The sequence below is a fragment of the Lepus europaeus genome, chromosome 1 (genome assembly GCF_033115175.1).
Source record: "Lepus europaeus isolate LE1 chromosome 1, mLepTim1.pri, whole genome shotgun sequence".
In the NCBI taxonomy this organism is placed as follows: Eukaryota; Metazoa; Chordata; class Mammalia; order Lagomorpha; family Leporidae; genus Lepus; species Lepus europaeus.
The window spans coordinates 104,792,356-104,809,064 of NC_084827.1; the positions used below are offsets into that span (position 1 = coordinate 104,792,356).

At 35.8% G+C, this 16,709-nt stretch overlaps 1 protein-coding gene across 1 annotated transcript in view; it reads right to left on the reverse strand.

Annotated features, from left to right (window-relative positions):
* The window catches only part of KCNH7 (potassium voltage-gated channel subfamily H member 7), a 526,117-nt gene that overhangs the window by 20,045 nt on the left and 489,363 nt on the right, over positions 1 to 16,709 (reverse strand). The window contains exons 10-12 of the mRNA XM_062200019.1: positions 13,467 to 13,719; positions 9,662 to 9,867; positions 7,090 to 7,189 (exon numbers count right to left, since the gene is read on the reverse strand). Of these exons, the coding sequence (XP_062056003.1) occupies positions 7,090 to 7,189; positions 9,662 to 9,867; positions 13,467 to 13,719 (559 nt within the window). The remainder of the gene's footprint in view (positions 1 to 7,089; positions 7,190 to 9,661; positions 9,868 to 13,466; positions 13,720 to 16,709) is intronic.

A 16,709-nucleotide genomic window follows, 5' to 3' on the forward strand; every position in this document is an offset into this window, starting at 1 on the left:
TATCAAAATGAATAACAAAAAGCTAATTATTAATTGTTTCTGGGAAAAATAATCCAAAGGGATGTCAAAGTACAACATCAGTGTAACTAAAGGATGAGTCTAATGAAATTAGACATAGGCTTCCTACAATCAAAAAAAAGTTACTAGTGGCCTACGCAGCAGCTCACTAGGCTAATCCTCCGTCTGCGGTGCCAGCACCCCGGGGTTCTAGTCCTAGTTGGAGCGCCGGATTCTGTCCCTGTTGCTCCTCTTCCAATCCAGCTCTCTGCTGTGGCCCGGGAGGGCAGTGGAGGATGGCCCAAGTGCTTGGGCCCTGCACCCGCATGGGAGACCAGGGGGAGGCACCTGGCTCCTGGTTTCGGATGGGTGCAGTACGCTGGCTGTAGCAGCCATTTGGGGGGTGAACCCATCGATGGAAGACCTTTCTCTCTGTTTCTCTCTCACTGTCTAACTCTGCCTGTCAAAAAAAAAGTTACTAGTATATTTGTTTAAACATTTTTCAATTACTTTCAAAAAAGTTATTTCATTTTGAACTATCACTTTCGAAACTTACTAGCTTTTGGATAACACTATGAAATCAATAAACACATTTATTTACAAAAAAGATTTTTTTGTTATCCTTTGAAATGCAAAGTGTAATGAGTTCAAGATATTTCTACTTTATTTTCTGAGACACTGCATTTTTCGAATTGAATACAAGTGAGAAATGGAGTTAAAAGTGTGAGTTTATTTTCTTATGAAAAAATTGAAATTCATGCATAGTTTGTTTTCACTATATGCATTTTCTATGTATTATAGAATCCACTGAAAAACTCAAATGCTAAGTTCCATTTTCATAAACTTTTTGAAGTACACATATAATTATTCATTTTAATACAAATTCGATGGATAGAGAAATGAGAAACTTTCCCTTCCCTACTCTTAGGATGTACATGAAATAGGCTCTTGTTTTTTGTCATTTGTGTGGAAATATCTAAGGCACCTGGAAAGAGGATGATGGACATTCTTTCATCTTGATTTCCTTCCATTTGGTTGGCACAGACACATCTTTAACATTGCTTGGTGTTTTTCTCTTGGGTTTACTTTTGTTTGTAATTTGTTCTCATGTTTGACCATTCTTTGTTCTTTCCAATGTGGTTTACTCTGATAATTCATTGGCGAGAGTCATGAGGTTTTATGGACCCTGGTAAGTGTTTTATAGGCTTTCAAAATTAAGAGAGTAAACATAATTCTAGTTTAGGAAGGACAAAGTATTTTTTTAGCTTTTCAAGACAAAGATCATTTTACTAAGAACACTCATTTTCATTTCGATCCAATACATTTTTCAAGTGTCATTTCATTGAGGCTAATTATCTACTTTATCCTTGAGTTCTATATTTTTGGGAAAGGAGGTGGGAAAAGGTGTAGAGAAGGAATGTTTAGAGGAAGGATTTCATATATTGCAGGGATCTGAGGAGAATGAAAATAAAGGCATCATTAGGTAACTTGTTTTGTGGAAGACTTTCTGCAATTTCTATCCCCTGACTCCTCTTTGATAGCCTGAAAGTGACCCACATGCTTAAAAGTCGTTCAAATGGACTTTCTCTTAAAACTTGTAATATCAGCAGGAACTCTAGATAATAACCTTTTGTTTACACTGTTTGTAAAACAAAGTATTTTTTTTTTAAATAATGACTGTTCTACTCACTGGTACAAAAATGTAAAGGTACATCCTATAAAATTTTTTAGAAATATTTATGTTTCATGCTTAATTATCTACTAAAAGAAATGAAAACTGATAAAGTTAGATATTTAAACACTAATTATAATTCATAAGACACTCTGGCAAAAAAAAAAAAAAGACCTAAATGAAAGATCTCTGCGAGTAAGATCCCAGTGGAAAGAATGGGCCATCAAAGAAGGAGGTACCTTTTTCTGAAGGGAGGAGAGAACTTCCACTTTGACTATGACCTTGTCTAAATAAGGTCAGAGTTGGGGAACTCAAAAGGCTTCCATAGCCTTGGCAACTCATGACAAGAGCCGTGGGTGATTACTGACACCATAAACAAGAGTGTCAATTGTTAAGTCAACAACAGGAGTCACTGTGCATTTACTCCCCATGCAGGATCTCAGTCCTTAATGTGTTGTCCAATGTGAAGTAATGCTATAACTAGTACTCAAACAGTACTTTACACTTTGTGTTTTTGTGTGGGTGCAAACTGTTGAAATCTTTACTTATATATACTAAATTGAACTTCTGTATATAAAGATAATTAAAAATTAATCTTGATGTGAATGGAATGGGAGAGGGAGTGGGAGATGGGAGGGTTGCAGGTGGGAGGGAAGTTATGGGGGGAAAAGCCACTGTAATCCATAAGTTGTACTTTGGAAATTTATATTTATTAAATAAAAGTTAAAAAATACATATAAAAAGAAATTTCTGTTAGTTAACTGACAAAGACTTTTCTTTAATAAATAAAGACAAACTTTTAAAAACTAAAATAGAAATAAAGATGAAAAACTAGGAACACTTAACTCTCACTGTCTACTTAAAAACTGTTTGTCAAATGAATGGTTTGGAACTGTTACTCTCTTGCCCTTATTGAATTATTCTCTGCTAAGCAGTCACTATCTCCCTAATCAGACACTAGTCAAATAATGAAATTGGACCCCTACCTCTCCCATATACAAAAATCAACTCAATATGGATCAAAGACCTAAGTGTAAGATATGAAACTATGAAATTGATAGAATAAATCATAAGAAAAATACTTCAACACTTCAAGACATTGTTGTAGTCACTGATTTTTTTTTTTTTTGATAAGACCCCTGAAAGCACAGGCAACAAAAGCAAAACTAGAAAATGTAATTATATCAAATGCAGAAGCTTCTGTGCTATAGGGAAACAATCAATAGAATAAAGAGACAGCCAACAGAATAGGAGAAAATATTTGTAAGCTAATTATCTAATAAGAGATTAATATCATGAAAATACCAGGAACTCAAAAGGTTCAAAAGCAGCAAAAACAACAGCCACTAACCAAAACAGTTAAATGGGCAAATAAATTGGATAATTCTCAAAAGAAGAAATACAAATGGCCAAAAAAATATGAAAAAACATGCTCAATATCAACAGTCGTCGGGGAAATGCAAATTGAAACGACAAATTGAAACCACCCATGTTAGAATGGCTATTACCAAAAAAGATATAAATGCTGGAGAGAATATGGAGAAAGAGGAACTCTATTCTTTTGGTGGGAATACTGGTGAGTGCAGTAACTATAGAAAACCATATAGAGATTTCTTTAAAACTAGAAATAGAACTGCCATGTGACCCAGAAATTCCACTACAAGATATATCCAAAGAACACAAAATTTATCAAAGTCACATGCTCCACCATGTTTATTGAAGTACTGTTCACAATAGCCAAGATTTGGGATCAGCCAAGGCTTCTATCATCAGATGAATGGGTAATGAAATGTGGTATATATATATATATATATTACATATATATAATATATATATATTACATATATATAGTATATGTAATATATATATAATTAGATGTTAAAAACACTCAAATACATAAAATTAGAGATGAAATAGGGGAAATGATCATGGATATTATAAAAATATAAAGGATCATAAGAAACTACCATGAACAACTATATGCTAACAAATTGGGAAACAATAAAGAAATGGACAAATTCCTGAGTATATATAACCTGTCAAGATTTAAATAAAATATAAAGAAATTAAACACGTGCCTATCATGTAAAGAAATTGAAGCAGTAATTAAAAGCCTTCCATAAAAAAGTCCAGGACACGATGGCTTTACACCTGAATTCTACAATCATTTAAAAAGGAACTAACTCCAAAATTCTTCAAACAATTCCATAATGCTAAACAGGAGGAACTCTGCCAAACACTTTATGAGAGCATTATTCTGAAGCCAAAATCAAACAAAAAGACAACACAAAAACGAAACTATAGACCAATGCCTTTGGATGATCATAAATACAAAAATTCTCAACAAAATATTAGCAAACCAAATCTAACACCACATAAAATAGATCATATATCACAATCCAGTGGCAATTATCTTTGGGATACAGAGATTTGGAAATCAAAATTTGGAAATCAATAAGTGTCATAAATCAAATTGACAGAATGAATTAGATTATTCAATTTGAGGATGAGGAAATGGAGCAAACTAGAAAAGAGATTTAATAAATCTTCAACTGGATGGGAGCCATTATTATAAAGACCACATTGTCAAGCTGCTCTTCATTTCTGGTGAGATAAAAATAGAGATTAAAACCTCAGGATAAAGGGATTTAGGTTAATCATTGGAAGAACAGATTGACAGTAGTGGTTCAGATTTTAGAAAGTAATAAATAACAAAGAACATTGTGGAAAAGGCAGTTTCCCATCTTTGAGTCCTTTATTGTGAAATCAGCCACAGGATTCAATAATTAGTGCAGTTCATCAATATTTATCAAACATCATTTGCTATCTTTTGAAAGAGAAAAGGGACAAATATATGAAAAACCTGTGTATAAGGAGAATTGTGACAAAATCACAAAAAGAAAGGGCCTTGAGAAGTAAAAAGCGAAAGAAAACATATCCTTTTCAGGATATCAAGAAATAACTCATGTTACATATGTCGCTGGAGATAAACCTTGATCAAAACCACAGTTTAGATGATAACGTGGTGCGATAGGATTTTGTATGTGTGTGTATGTGTACAGGCATATGTGTATATTTTAGGACAGAGAGGCAAATTCTGATAATATTCAAAGAGACAGAAACATTAAACAGAATGAAGATAGTTTAGCTTATTTGAAATGTAGAACAAGCTAAACGTAGTAGATGATCTCACCAAGGGGGAGAATTTGGAGAAGAAAGAAGATAATAAGCAAAAATTTAATTTAAGAAGGCAAAAAGAGGGGCTGGTACTGTGGCTCCGTGGGTTAACACCCTGGCCTGAAGCGCTGGCATCCCATATGGGCGCCAGTTCTAGGCTCAGCTGCTCCTCTTCCCATCCAGCTCTCTGCTATGGCCTGGGAAAGCAATGGAAGATGGCCCAAGCCCTTGGGCCCCTGCACCTGCGTGGGAGACAGGGAAGAGTCTCCTGGCTTCAGATCTGCGCAGCTTTGGCTGTTGCAGCCATCTGGAGAGTGAACCATCGATGGAAGACCTCTCTCTCTGCCTATCCTCTGTGTAACTCTATCTTTCTAATAAATAAATAAATCTTTAAAAAAAGAAGGCAAAAAGAGGAAAAGAATGAAAAGGAAGATGATCAAATTCTAGTTCATTCATTATCTCAACAGATATTTTTTGAACACCTGTTTACAGCAAGCATGCTCATTCTGAAGGTATGAAGGACCAAGTATTTCCCATTTTGATAGAACTTGATTAAATAATGATTCAAATAGGCCTGGAAGTACAACTAGAATAAATGCCGCAGAAAAATTATCTCCTAGGGGAAGGAAAGAAGGAAGCTGCAAATGTAGGCAGTGTATTAGTTGCGTAGGGAATGGGAAGCCTTTAGAGCTTTGAACATGTGGGTAACATAAATGTAAAAACATTTAGGAAAAAAACCTCTTTAGTGGTCTAGTGTGAAGAATAGATGGGAGAAGGATAAGTTGCATGTGGGAAGGTGAGTTGGAAGGCTTTTCAGGGAGTAGATTACAATAGTTTGGTTCAGAATTAGGACTATGGAGATGGAGAGAACCGAACCAAATGGTGATCTAATTTGAAGAGGGACTGGACATATACTGGAGGCAGCAATAATAAGACTGGCTGTCAGAGTTTGTGAAGAAGTTGAGAGAAGTATGGCTTCTGTATATCTGATTTGTGCGGTTGGTTGTCTGGGGCACCATTTGCAGAGGCATAGAAGTTGAATGGAATACAAATTTCTAGGAAGTGTCATGAGTTAGGAAAAGTGAGCTTGAGCTGCGTTTGAGATTTCAAGTATCTGGTTCAACAGGCAGTTGTATAAGTGTGTATATGTAGGCAGTTGTATAAGTGCTGGTTATCTGGTATTAAGATATAAATAATATGCACATCTTCTATGCCCAGATATAATTAAATGATGGGGATAAATGAGATCATCCAGGGAACGATTATGATAAAATAACAAGAGAAAGAGGGCCCAGGTCAATGGTTGGAGAAACTCTATCAGTCAATGACCTAGTTTAGGCTGTAATGATCTAGAAAGGATCTTTAGTGAAATAGTGAGGGTCAGAAAAATATAAGAAAAGTGAATTGTCACAGATTCCATGAAAAGAACATGCAAGGAAAAGCGAGGGAATAGATTCACAGTGTCATATACTGCTGTGCAGTCAAACAAGTTGAAGATTAGAATGTTTGTTGAATTAGCATCAAGAAAGTCTTCTCCCTTCTGCCCCAGGATACTTAAATGTAACCTCATCTGGATTCCACATGAGATGTACTTATTCCTGTGCACCTGATATATGTGGTACCTACTATTTGAGGATGTGTCCATCTTTCTTTCTAAGGAAGATGTACCACACCATTTATTTTTTGGACTATTGAGGGGCTCTTTGAAAGTGTGAAATGTTAAATACATATGTGTTGACTATATGAGTATAAAGTAAAGAATAGACATGGAAGCAGAAACACTTAGAGATGAGAAGGAAAGGCAAATGCCACAGAATTTGGGTATGATGAAGACCACTATCAAATGTTCCCTCCATCCAAATCATAAATGAATGTGGGTCAAGTAAGAGGATTAAGCTTTGTGCCTGAACCAAGAGCTCCTTCCAGAACATCCTGCTCATAATTCTGAGATAGTTATTCAATGTTACTTATTTGCTCACATTTTCTAAAAAAAATAAATCTACTCTATTTCTTTAACTGTGGAGTCCTTGCAGATATTAAATAGCTTTGTTGAAAGACATTGTTGGGAGCTATCAATCAGAAACCATAAACCATGTCATTAGCTATGAAAAAAAGCAAAGGATTTTCTCTCTAAAAGCCAGAATGAAATTTATTCTTGAAATCAGAAGCATAATAAGCATTTAAGTAAAAAAGAGTTAATAACTACATGCTTTATACTCAAACTTCAGAATAGAATGAATTACCTCTGTCTCCTTCACTTTCAAATGATAATTTCCTTCTTCGTAGTTTACAGTTGTCTCCATCAGAATCATTCATGGATTGTGATCGTAGTAAAAGATCAGCCTTTTTAAGTGGAGCATGAACAAAGATGAAGATAAAATTGAAGATCATGCAATTTGAATGTAGTATACTTTCAGCAAACTCTTTACTATTTCATATCATGTCAACTACTTTGCGAGTTATGAAATGATTGCATAAAATAACTAATAATATTTTGTTTAATGCTTGTTTCTATTTATTTATTTATTTATTTATTTATTTATTTTTTGACAGGCAAAGTGGACAGTGAGAGAGAGAGAGACAGAGAGAAAGGTCTTCCTTTTTGCTGTTGGTTCACCCTCCGATGGCTGCTGCAGCCGGCTCATCGCGCTGATCCGAAGGCAGGAGCCAGGTACTTCTCCTGGTCTCCCATGCGGGTGCAGGGCCCAAGGACCTGGGCCATCCTCCACTGCACTCCTGGGCCATAGCAGAGAGCTGGCCTGGAAGAGAGGCAACTGGGACAGAATCCGGCGCCCCAACCGGGACTAGAACCCGGTGTGCTGGCGCCGCAAGGCGGAGGATTAGCCTAGTGAGCCGTGGCGACGGCCTAATGCTTGTTTCTAAATTATAAAATATATGATACGATTCTAATAGTTTTACCATCTGATGGGACTATACTCAAAGAAGTTATTTATTAGAAATGTTTGGGGACAAAGGCAGGCATTTGGTTTAACAGTTGAGATGCCCACATTCCATTGGAATGCCAGGATTCGAGACCTGTGTCTGGTTCCTGACTGTAGTTTTCTAGTATTGCAGACCCTGGGAGGTAGTGCTGATGGTTCAGGTATTTACATTCTTACCACCCCCGTGGGAGACCTGAATTGAATTCCTGGCATCTGACTTCAGCTTGTGCTAGATGTGGCCATTTCCAGGCATCTAGGGAATGAATCAGTCTCTCTCTCTCTCTTTCTCTCTTTCTCTCTCCCTCTCTACATCCCTCCTAAAAAAAAAAAGAAATTGGAGGATGATGCCAGTATTTACATATAAAACAGTCCTTTATGTGTAAAATGTTTTGTGTAACTTGGAATGGTTAAGAATAATAGTAATAATTTTTAAAACTTTGCAAAATGTATTTCTGAAGAGAAAAATGTATAAATTATAATGACCTATGGTGTTTAAGTAATATGGTAATGATCAAAAGGTTAAATTTTACTACAATACTTATAAAGTTGAGATAATAAGTAATGTCATGGTTTGAATGCTTTGTTATTTTTCTTCCAGGATTCTTTTTCCTTCCTCTCTGGTTAACTCTATACAATATTGATAGTCTTGTAAATAAAAATGGAAGCTTTTGTTTTATTTATTGAGTTCCTGCTTAAACTTTTAGATAAAGAAATTACCTGACTTACATGTTTTCTGTTTTGAAGGCAAAATCCCAGTGAGGTTGGTAACATAAACTGGAATTGTGACAAAGTACTAAATCACAGTCATTATAGAAAACATGTGCTCCTGAGAAATTCAAACTTTTAATACCTAGATACTTCTCAGGTTTTTGGAAAGACACAATTTTCTGAGTTGATGCATTGGGATATTCAACAATGGCATCCAGGTGACCTTAAAATTTACTTTCTCTTTAAGTCTCTCACAGTACCTGGGAATGATAGTAACTCAGAGAATTACAGCAATCACCTTATTCCAACTGGTGACATGGTGATCTTTTCCTCAGAGAATTTATTAGTTAGCATGTAAATATAATGCCAAGTATCAAAAGTCCAATATTTGATTTATGTTTTAAAACAGATATTTAGAATTAGAATGGTATTTCAGTGTTTTTGCTGGAAAAATATTGGAAGAGGAATGACCTAGTAATAAATTGTGTGCTCCTGCATAAGTGCTGTTTCCATATAATAGTAATATGTCATAATAATACTTTATTCTCAGTGGAAGAGAGTGGGGGACACATGGATCACATTCTCAGCATCCATTTGAGGTTAACTAATATGTTAAATTATTTAAAATATTTCAATTAGAAAATGCATTATTTGTTCATAACATTAACTTTGATTATTGTAAAATCTGATTAATGTATATGTTTGTATTTTGGAAATTATATCTAATTTGTACATACCAAATTAGTTTATGATTTCATTATTTTTAAGAGGCCACTGATAACCAATGTACAGTGTAAATAACAGCTGAAAGAACACTTTTACCTCCGTATAAAATACTATCTTTTGATGGGTGTTCAGTAGTTCAGAATCAATCATTGCTTAGAAATAATTGGTATAACTATTTTGAATAATATATATCAATTAAGGATTCCCACAGGTCAAACTTAATTGGACTACTTAAAATTATTTAATAAATTTGAAAATAATTAGCCTGAATTCCTTTCCTGTAATTTAGAGGTTTGTATTAGGCTTGTCTTTCCTTCCACATGATCAGCATTGATTAGGTTTTGCTGCAATATTTTCCTTGCTTTTCAGATATATTTGTTCAATCCAAAAATAGATGAAATGTGGAAATACAAAAATAAGCAAAACAATTAACATATACCTTTGCACTTTCATGTCTTAGATTGAAAGTCAACTCTAGATTTGTTAGAAAGTGATCAGAAAACTCAGGATACATATCCAAAACCTCTAACAAGTCTTCTCGTTGAATCTTATGTAAGTCACAGTATGTGAGAGCTCTCACATCTGCATTAGACTTTCCAGGTTTGGCATAAAGATGGACCATTTCTCCAAATATATCGTTTTTTCCTAAGAAGAGAGGGAAAAATGGGCATCAAAAGAATGCAAAATTAGTATTTTCTTCTAGAAGTAATAGGGAACCACTGATTAATTGACCAATTCCTGAGCCAAAGATTTCAAAACGTTAAGAACTATGGCCAAAAAATGTGTGGGCAGCAAAGTTCCAGAACTTGGACTTATTCTTGGCCCATGCTTGTGGATTGAAATTTTGCCTCTAAAAGTCACTGTTCCCTTTCATATTATTGCTTTGGTTCTTTGTGTAAGCATTTAGAATGTAGCAAACATTCCTTCAAACTGTTATGCCCCATGTTTCTAGAAAAGGGTGTTTTAAATATTTTTAAAACATTTTCTAGTAGTGGACTGTGATTTTGTCAATCCAAGAATATGAGAAGGGTCACAGTGAGTCAAGTTCATTATTTTTTCTATCTCAGGATGGTATCTGAATTTGATGCTGAGCAAAGCGTTGGTGGAGGTGCTCTTACAATACCTAAAGGATTGAGGGAGGAATTTGAACACCTTGTTCACTTTAATAAGCACTTTGGATTTTCCCTTAATGAGTTTGTGCAATTGTTTGATAAATCCAGTTGCATTTTCTTAACATGCATGGTCATAATCCTTTTCATATGGCCTTTATTCTGAAGGTGTGTTTTCCTTGCTCTCCTGCAAAACCTAAGGTTATTTCAAATGTTTCCTCTGATTGGCTCAAACAACACCTTTACCTAACCACATGCCACCTGCTTTTCCAGGTCTTGTTCAGTGATAAATGATAGCACTACAGATAAATACTTATTGAGGACTAAATAAATGCCAGCCTCTGTAAAGGGCTTAGGTACTTTATCTCATTTTATTCCCAAAATAATTTTAAGAAATTATTAATTATTTTCCAAATTTTCTGAATGCAGAAAGAGGATTAGAGGTAAACTGATTAGCCCAAGGTCACCTTCTTAGTTGAGTGAAATGGGGGCAGGCAGAAAGTGACAGAATTAAATCCCATGCATCCTGAGTGGAGTCAAAGTCCTTACATATCCTATATATCTAATCTACTCCCAAGAAATATTTTGTGTTTCAGAATAAAGTATTTAAAAGTTGTATTTGTGGCATATGTATTTAAAAATACTAATAAATTACTTGATTATATAACTTTAAAAAAGCATCAATGACTGTAAAATAATATTTTTAAAATATCTGAAGTTCTTTGCAAACTTAATAATATCTCCTTGGGTGTATTATTTTAACTTTTGATATTCAAACTCATGTATGCTCCACTGTGGAAGATATCAAAGTCTTTTCAACAATGAAGTTTGGCCTAACTAGTCCAAAATTTTATGATACTCGTTTTAAACAAGAATCGAGTGGGGAAAATCAAATACAATAACTTAACTATATAAACAGAACTGATAGTGGAAATAATATATATATATATATATAAAACATAGTTTAAATAAATACTTATTAACCTTCCTTTTTAAATTAACCTTTCTATTTTTTATTTTTTTAAAAGATTTTATTTATTTATTTAAGAGGCAGAGTTACAGATAGTGAGAGGGAGAGACAGAGAAAGGTCTTCCTTCCGCAAGATGGCCGCAACAGGCGGAGCTGTGCCGATCTGAAGCCAGGAACCAGGAGCTTCTTCCTAGTCTCCCATGCAGGTGCAGGGGCCCAAGCACTTGGGCTACCTTCTACTGCTTTCCCAGGCCATAGCAGAGAGCTGGATTGGAAGAGGGACAGTCAGGACTAGAACTGGCACCCACATGGGCTGCTGGCACTGCAGGCGGAGGATTAACCTACTGCACCACAGAGCCAGACCCTAATTAACCTTTCAAACACAGAATAAGAGTGGGTGTTGTGGCTTAGTAGGTTAAGCCACCACTTGACATATCTGTCTCCCATGTTGGAATGCCTGGGATTGGGTCCTACCTCTGCTCCCAGTGCAACTTCTTGCAAATGCACCTGGGAGGCAACAACTGATGGCCTGAATGCTGTGTTCCTGCCGCCTATGTGGGAGTCCTTGATGGCATTCTTGGCTTTTGGCTTCAGACTGGCACAACCCCAGCTATTGCAGGCATTTGAAGCATGAACCAGTGGATGGAAAATCTCTTTCTGCTTCTGTCTCTTATCTGTCTCTCTGTCTCTGTCACTCTCTCCCTCCCCCATCCCCATTACTTTATCTTTCATATAAAAATCTTTAAAAAATGGAATCAATGATCATAATTTGTGGAGATTTTTGGTGCTGACCTACATGGAAATGAGGACTGAAAAAGAGAATCTCTTGAAATTCCTTGCAGTTTTTATAGTTCAATATAGATATTATCAATAAAACACAATCAACTAAATTAAGTACAGGCTTTGTATTTTAATTAGCTTACATAACTGTAAAGGGGTAAGGAGTAAGCCAGTCCATGTGTACAGTACAGCAACACTCTAAAGTTACTATTTAATGGGGAAAGAAGGTCCATTGTCTTCCTGTAAAAGCTAGGGCTCGCTGGTTTAAAGATCAATGAGTAAAGAAGCATGCATGCTCTTCCCCTGGCAACCTACCAGAGCAAACTCTCAAGGCCAAATCTAGTGAAATCCTAACCTGATTGTTACCTCAGGGTGATTTAGAATATGCTTTTATTCTTTGTCTGTTTACTGGATTGGAAATAAAATTGTATATACATCTTGTCAATTTGTGGGGCATTTAAAAATTTTAATTGTGATAAAATTATCAAAATGCAAGTATATAGGGAATTATGCAAACATATTCATTCATATGTTTGGATCTTGTGGCAATGCTGTATTATGATTCCACATAGCAACAACGAAAATATACAAAATACCTGTCCCTTTGGAGCCAATAGTCATATGTAACCATAAATAGCTAAATGATAGAAGCCATTGAGTTACATGCCATTATTTAAAGAAAGTTGAATGTAATCTGCAGGGGGGAAATTATTAATTGCTAGAAACACAGGGAATGGGTGTTATCATAAGGGAGAATGATATTTAAACCTAGTGTCTAGTTGGTAAGAGAGAACAAGACCTGATCATTTTCCTCTGTTTCATTGATTTCCCCCAGAGTTATAGTTATTAGCAATTTTAATCTCCTCATCACCTTTATGCCTATGTGTTATGTTCATAAGTCTTAACCGTCTAAGCAAGGATTAATTTAATTCCATTTGGTGGGACACAGCAGGTAAAGTGCACAGTGATTTAATGAAGCTCATCAGTACAGACACTTACTTCATGACAGGGCATTGACATATGCTAGCAAGCATACCTACAACATACATATTCTATTTTAAGCTGCTAAGTGATCAAGCATGAAGGCAAGATATTCTAAAATGAAAAGGAAAATACTGAATATTTTCATATATTTGATCTCAAATGCCCAAGTGACTGTCTAGAACAATAGAATCATGGGTGTGTTTACAAACAGAAAAAGTCAACAAAACATTTTTTCTGCAAGGTTAATTTCATTTAAATGAATTTTAAATAAGATTTTCTAATTGCTCACCAGTCTTAAATAGTCATTATAAATAAAAAAGATGAATTTTTTTATCACTTTAAATTATGTATCTCACTAGCCAATAACTGAATTTGTCACCACCCATTTCTAAAACACTCACCCAGAATGGCTACCACAATGTCATCTTTGAGGATTTCAATGGAACCTCTGGACAGGAAATAAAGTGCAGTGAGTACGTCCCCACAGTGAACAAGTGTGTCTCCTGGAGGTGCATGGGTGGTCTTGAATTTCATTGCCAATGCTCTAAGGCAACCTTTACTTGCCCCCCGAAAGGCTTTGCAGTTTTGCAGCAAAGTCTGGTTGAGATGCAGACAAATGTCAGCTTGTAAGCATTCTGGGAAACCCTTTAGGACCTGAGGGGAAAAAAAACAAAAGGTCTCATACTACCAGCACAATGAGGACCTGAATCTAAAATGAAGTACATTTCTTGCTCTCAGAATTGCAGGTGTAGTAATTGTCACACAGGAGTTCTTAGAACGTGTCTACCTCGCCTACCTTAAGAGTACTTGGTTTGCTAAACATGTCAGAATTTTAACTCAAATACTTGTTCTCTGAATTAACTGCAGGCATTCAGCCTCAACTCAAATCTTTCGCATTAAAATGTAATACCTACAACTGTTCACACTGCTTCTTTTTCCTGCTTTACGTTATGTGGCATCATAGTGTGTACAGATATAATGCAATGTGACAGTTAATAAGACATAGTTCATGAAAGGTGGTACAAACTAGAAAGACAACCTCTTGAAGGAATCTCAAGTCAGTTTAGATTGCCATCTCTGGTATACACCTTAGTTATAATTAATAAAAATATTGATCCTGAAATAGCCATGATATTTGTTAAGTATCACATAATAAGGTATACTCTCAGTTAACCGTACCTGGAATACTTGTGATTAATATACATATATATATCATTAATATTAAATATTTTGATAAGCACTGATAAAAAAGAATGGGAAGAAAGCAACCGTACTTTAAAAGAGTAGTTCAGTTTTCAGTAATAGAAATTGTGCCTGAATTTACACTGCATACATAGGCTTCCAATTGCAATTGTTTTGACAACTTTTTCAGGGGCTAATTTAAAGCTTGTGGAACAGAGTAAATGATAGTTTGTGACAAGTGGTACTCAATTTGAATCCAATTTTGTGTTATTTTTATAAAATTTCCAATGTACAATGGGTCAAAGACAATCAATTCTTCCTTCTTCGTGTCTTACTATTTTATGTCATATGTAGATTTCAATTTTTATGCTGACTTTCTTCTACAACTAAAAATAGACTCATTTAAATATGTTTTGGTATAAAGGAGAGAGCATTATCACAGTGCAATAATACAATTTTTGATCAAATTGGTATTTCATTCTATATAGCTAATAGTAATCCTGAATTGTTTGTGAGGTAATTCGGACATATTTAACCCATAGGGGAAATTCAAATTAAATCATATTGGACTGAACTTATAATTATTACTATTTGAAAAATTTAAAGCAGCCAAAGAATTCTATTTCTGTAGGACAATTTCTTGCCATTGGTCAGACTGACTGTGCTAGAATGTAATAGGGTACAAAAGAGACAGGATGCATAATTACTATAATCTCCACTTTTATTTTCTCCATTGCTTAGATTCACCCACACGAATGGGTATAATTGTATTTTAGAAGAAAAGCTATGGTACTGAATTCAGGTCATGAATTTGCCACAGAATCACTCTTGCACAAGTCACTTCCCCTGTGTTTTGCTACTATAGAATGCGAGCCTTTACAATTTGAATAAGCCATGTTACTGACAAATTGTGTGCTAGTTATCAAACTGCTCATCAGCTCTGCTGATATAAAAACTCAGACTTTAGCTGGCGCCGCGGCCCACTAGGCTAATACTTCACCTTGCGGCGCCAGCACACCGGGTTCTAGTCCCGGTCAGGGCACCGATCCTGTCCCGGTTGCCCCTCTTCCAGGCCAGCTCTCTGCTGTGGCCAGGGAGTACAGTGGAGGATGGCCCAAGTCCTTGGGCCCTGCACCCCATGGGAGACCAGGAGAAGCACCTGGCTCCTGCCATTGGATCAGCGCGGTGTGGCGGCCATTGGAGGGTGAACCAACGGCAAAAGGAAGACCTTTCTCTCTGTCTCTCTCTCTCACTGTCCACTCTGCCTGTAAAAAATAAAAAAATAAAAATAAAAAAAATAAAAAAATAAAATAAAATAAAAAAACCCCTCAGATTTTGATCTTGAAGATTCTGTGTTATGTGGCTCAGGTCCAAAAGAAATGACCCTTCCTCTAATAGAATTCACAGGTGCTTTTCTGCAGTCTCTCCAATGTATTCTAACTTTTGGGCTTGGTCTACATGAACGGATTCCTACCTGGATTTCTGCTTGAGCACAAGACCTCTCCAACACCATCATGTGCCTAGCCTTTACTCACGGCAGTGCTTGGGTGCTGAAGAGTTTTTCTGCCCTCTGTTAAGATTCTACATCATGGAATCAACTCACTGGGTCACTGATCCCTTGGATCACTGAATACATCCCATTATAGTTTTTGGCTAGTGACATCATACCGGAGTTGAACTAAATTGGGTGCCATTTCCTGATCTGGCAACCACTTCTTTTTGGGGCTGCATAGGAGAAAAATTCCCTAGATTGGTAGTGTCTGCATGACTTGGTTCTTCTCCCTGAAGACCAGTTATGTTGTCTCAGCATAACTCTCAACCCATGTAGGCAAAAATGTATAGAACATTACACCATGGAACAAATTACATGTGTCTAGCTTTCACTTAAGATGTGGCTACAATAAGGTGCAAGGAATTATTTTATATTTCACATACATGGAGGAAATATTGCTACAATATAGTTTAAATAACAATAATGAGCTTATTATTGCTATTTATAGAATTTTCTGTGTCTTCCGAAGTATAGCCTGGCTTTAGAAGAAAAATTATGTATGTGGCGGGTGGCGGGGGCATGTATTCTTTGAATTGGAAGACAGAGATGAGATTGAAATGGAGTTCTTCATTTCTCTGCATGTGTTATAGGAGTTATGAAATCAGAAAGACATGAGCTGAAGTGCTAGTTCTACCATTTACTAGTGTGGCTTTGACTAAATTAGTTAATTTCTCTGAGATTCAGTTTATTGTTTTATGAAATTAATAACACATACTTCAAAGAGTGATGGTCACAATTGAATGTGATATTGGAAGTAAGCCATCCCAAGCACAGTAGATATTCCGCAACAATTTACTTCTGATTTTGACTTCCTGTGTTTTTTTTTTTCTCACACATATTTCTTAATTTAATTCTTCTGAGTTGACTTTTCTTTCCTCCTGATACTTGTCTCTGTAGCCTTTCACTCTGT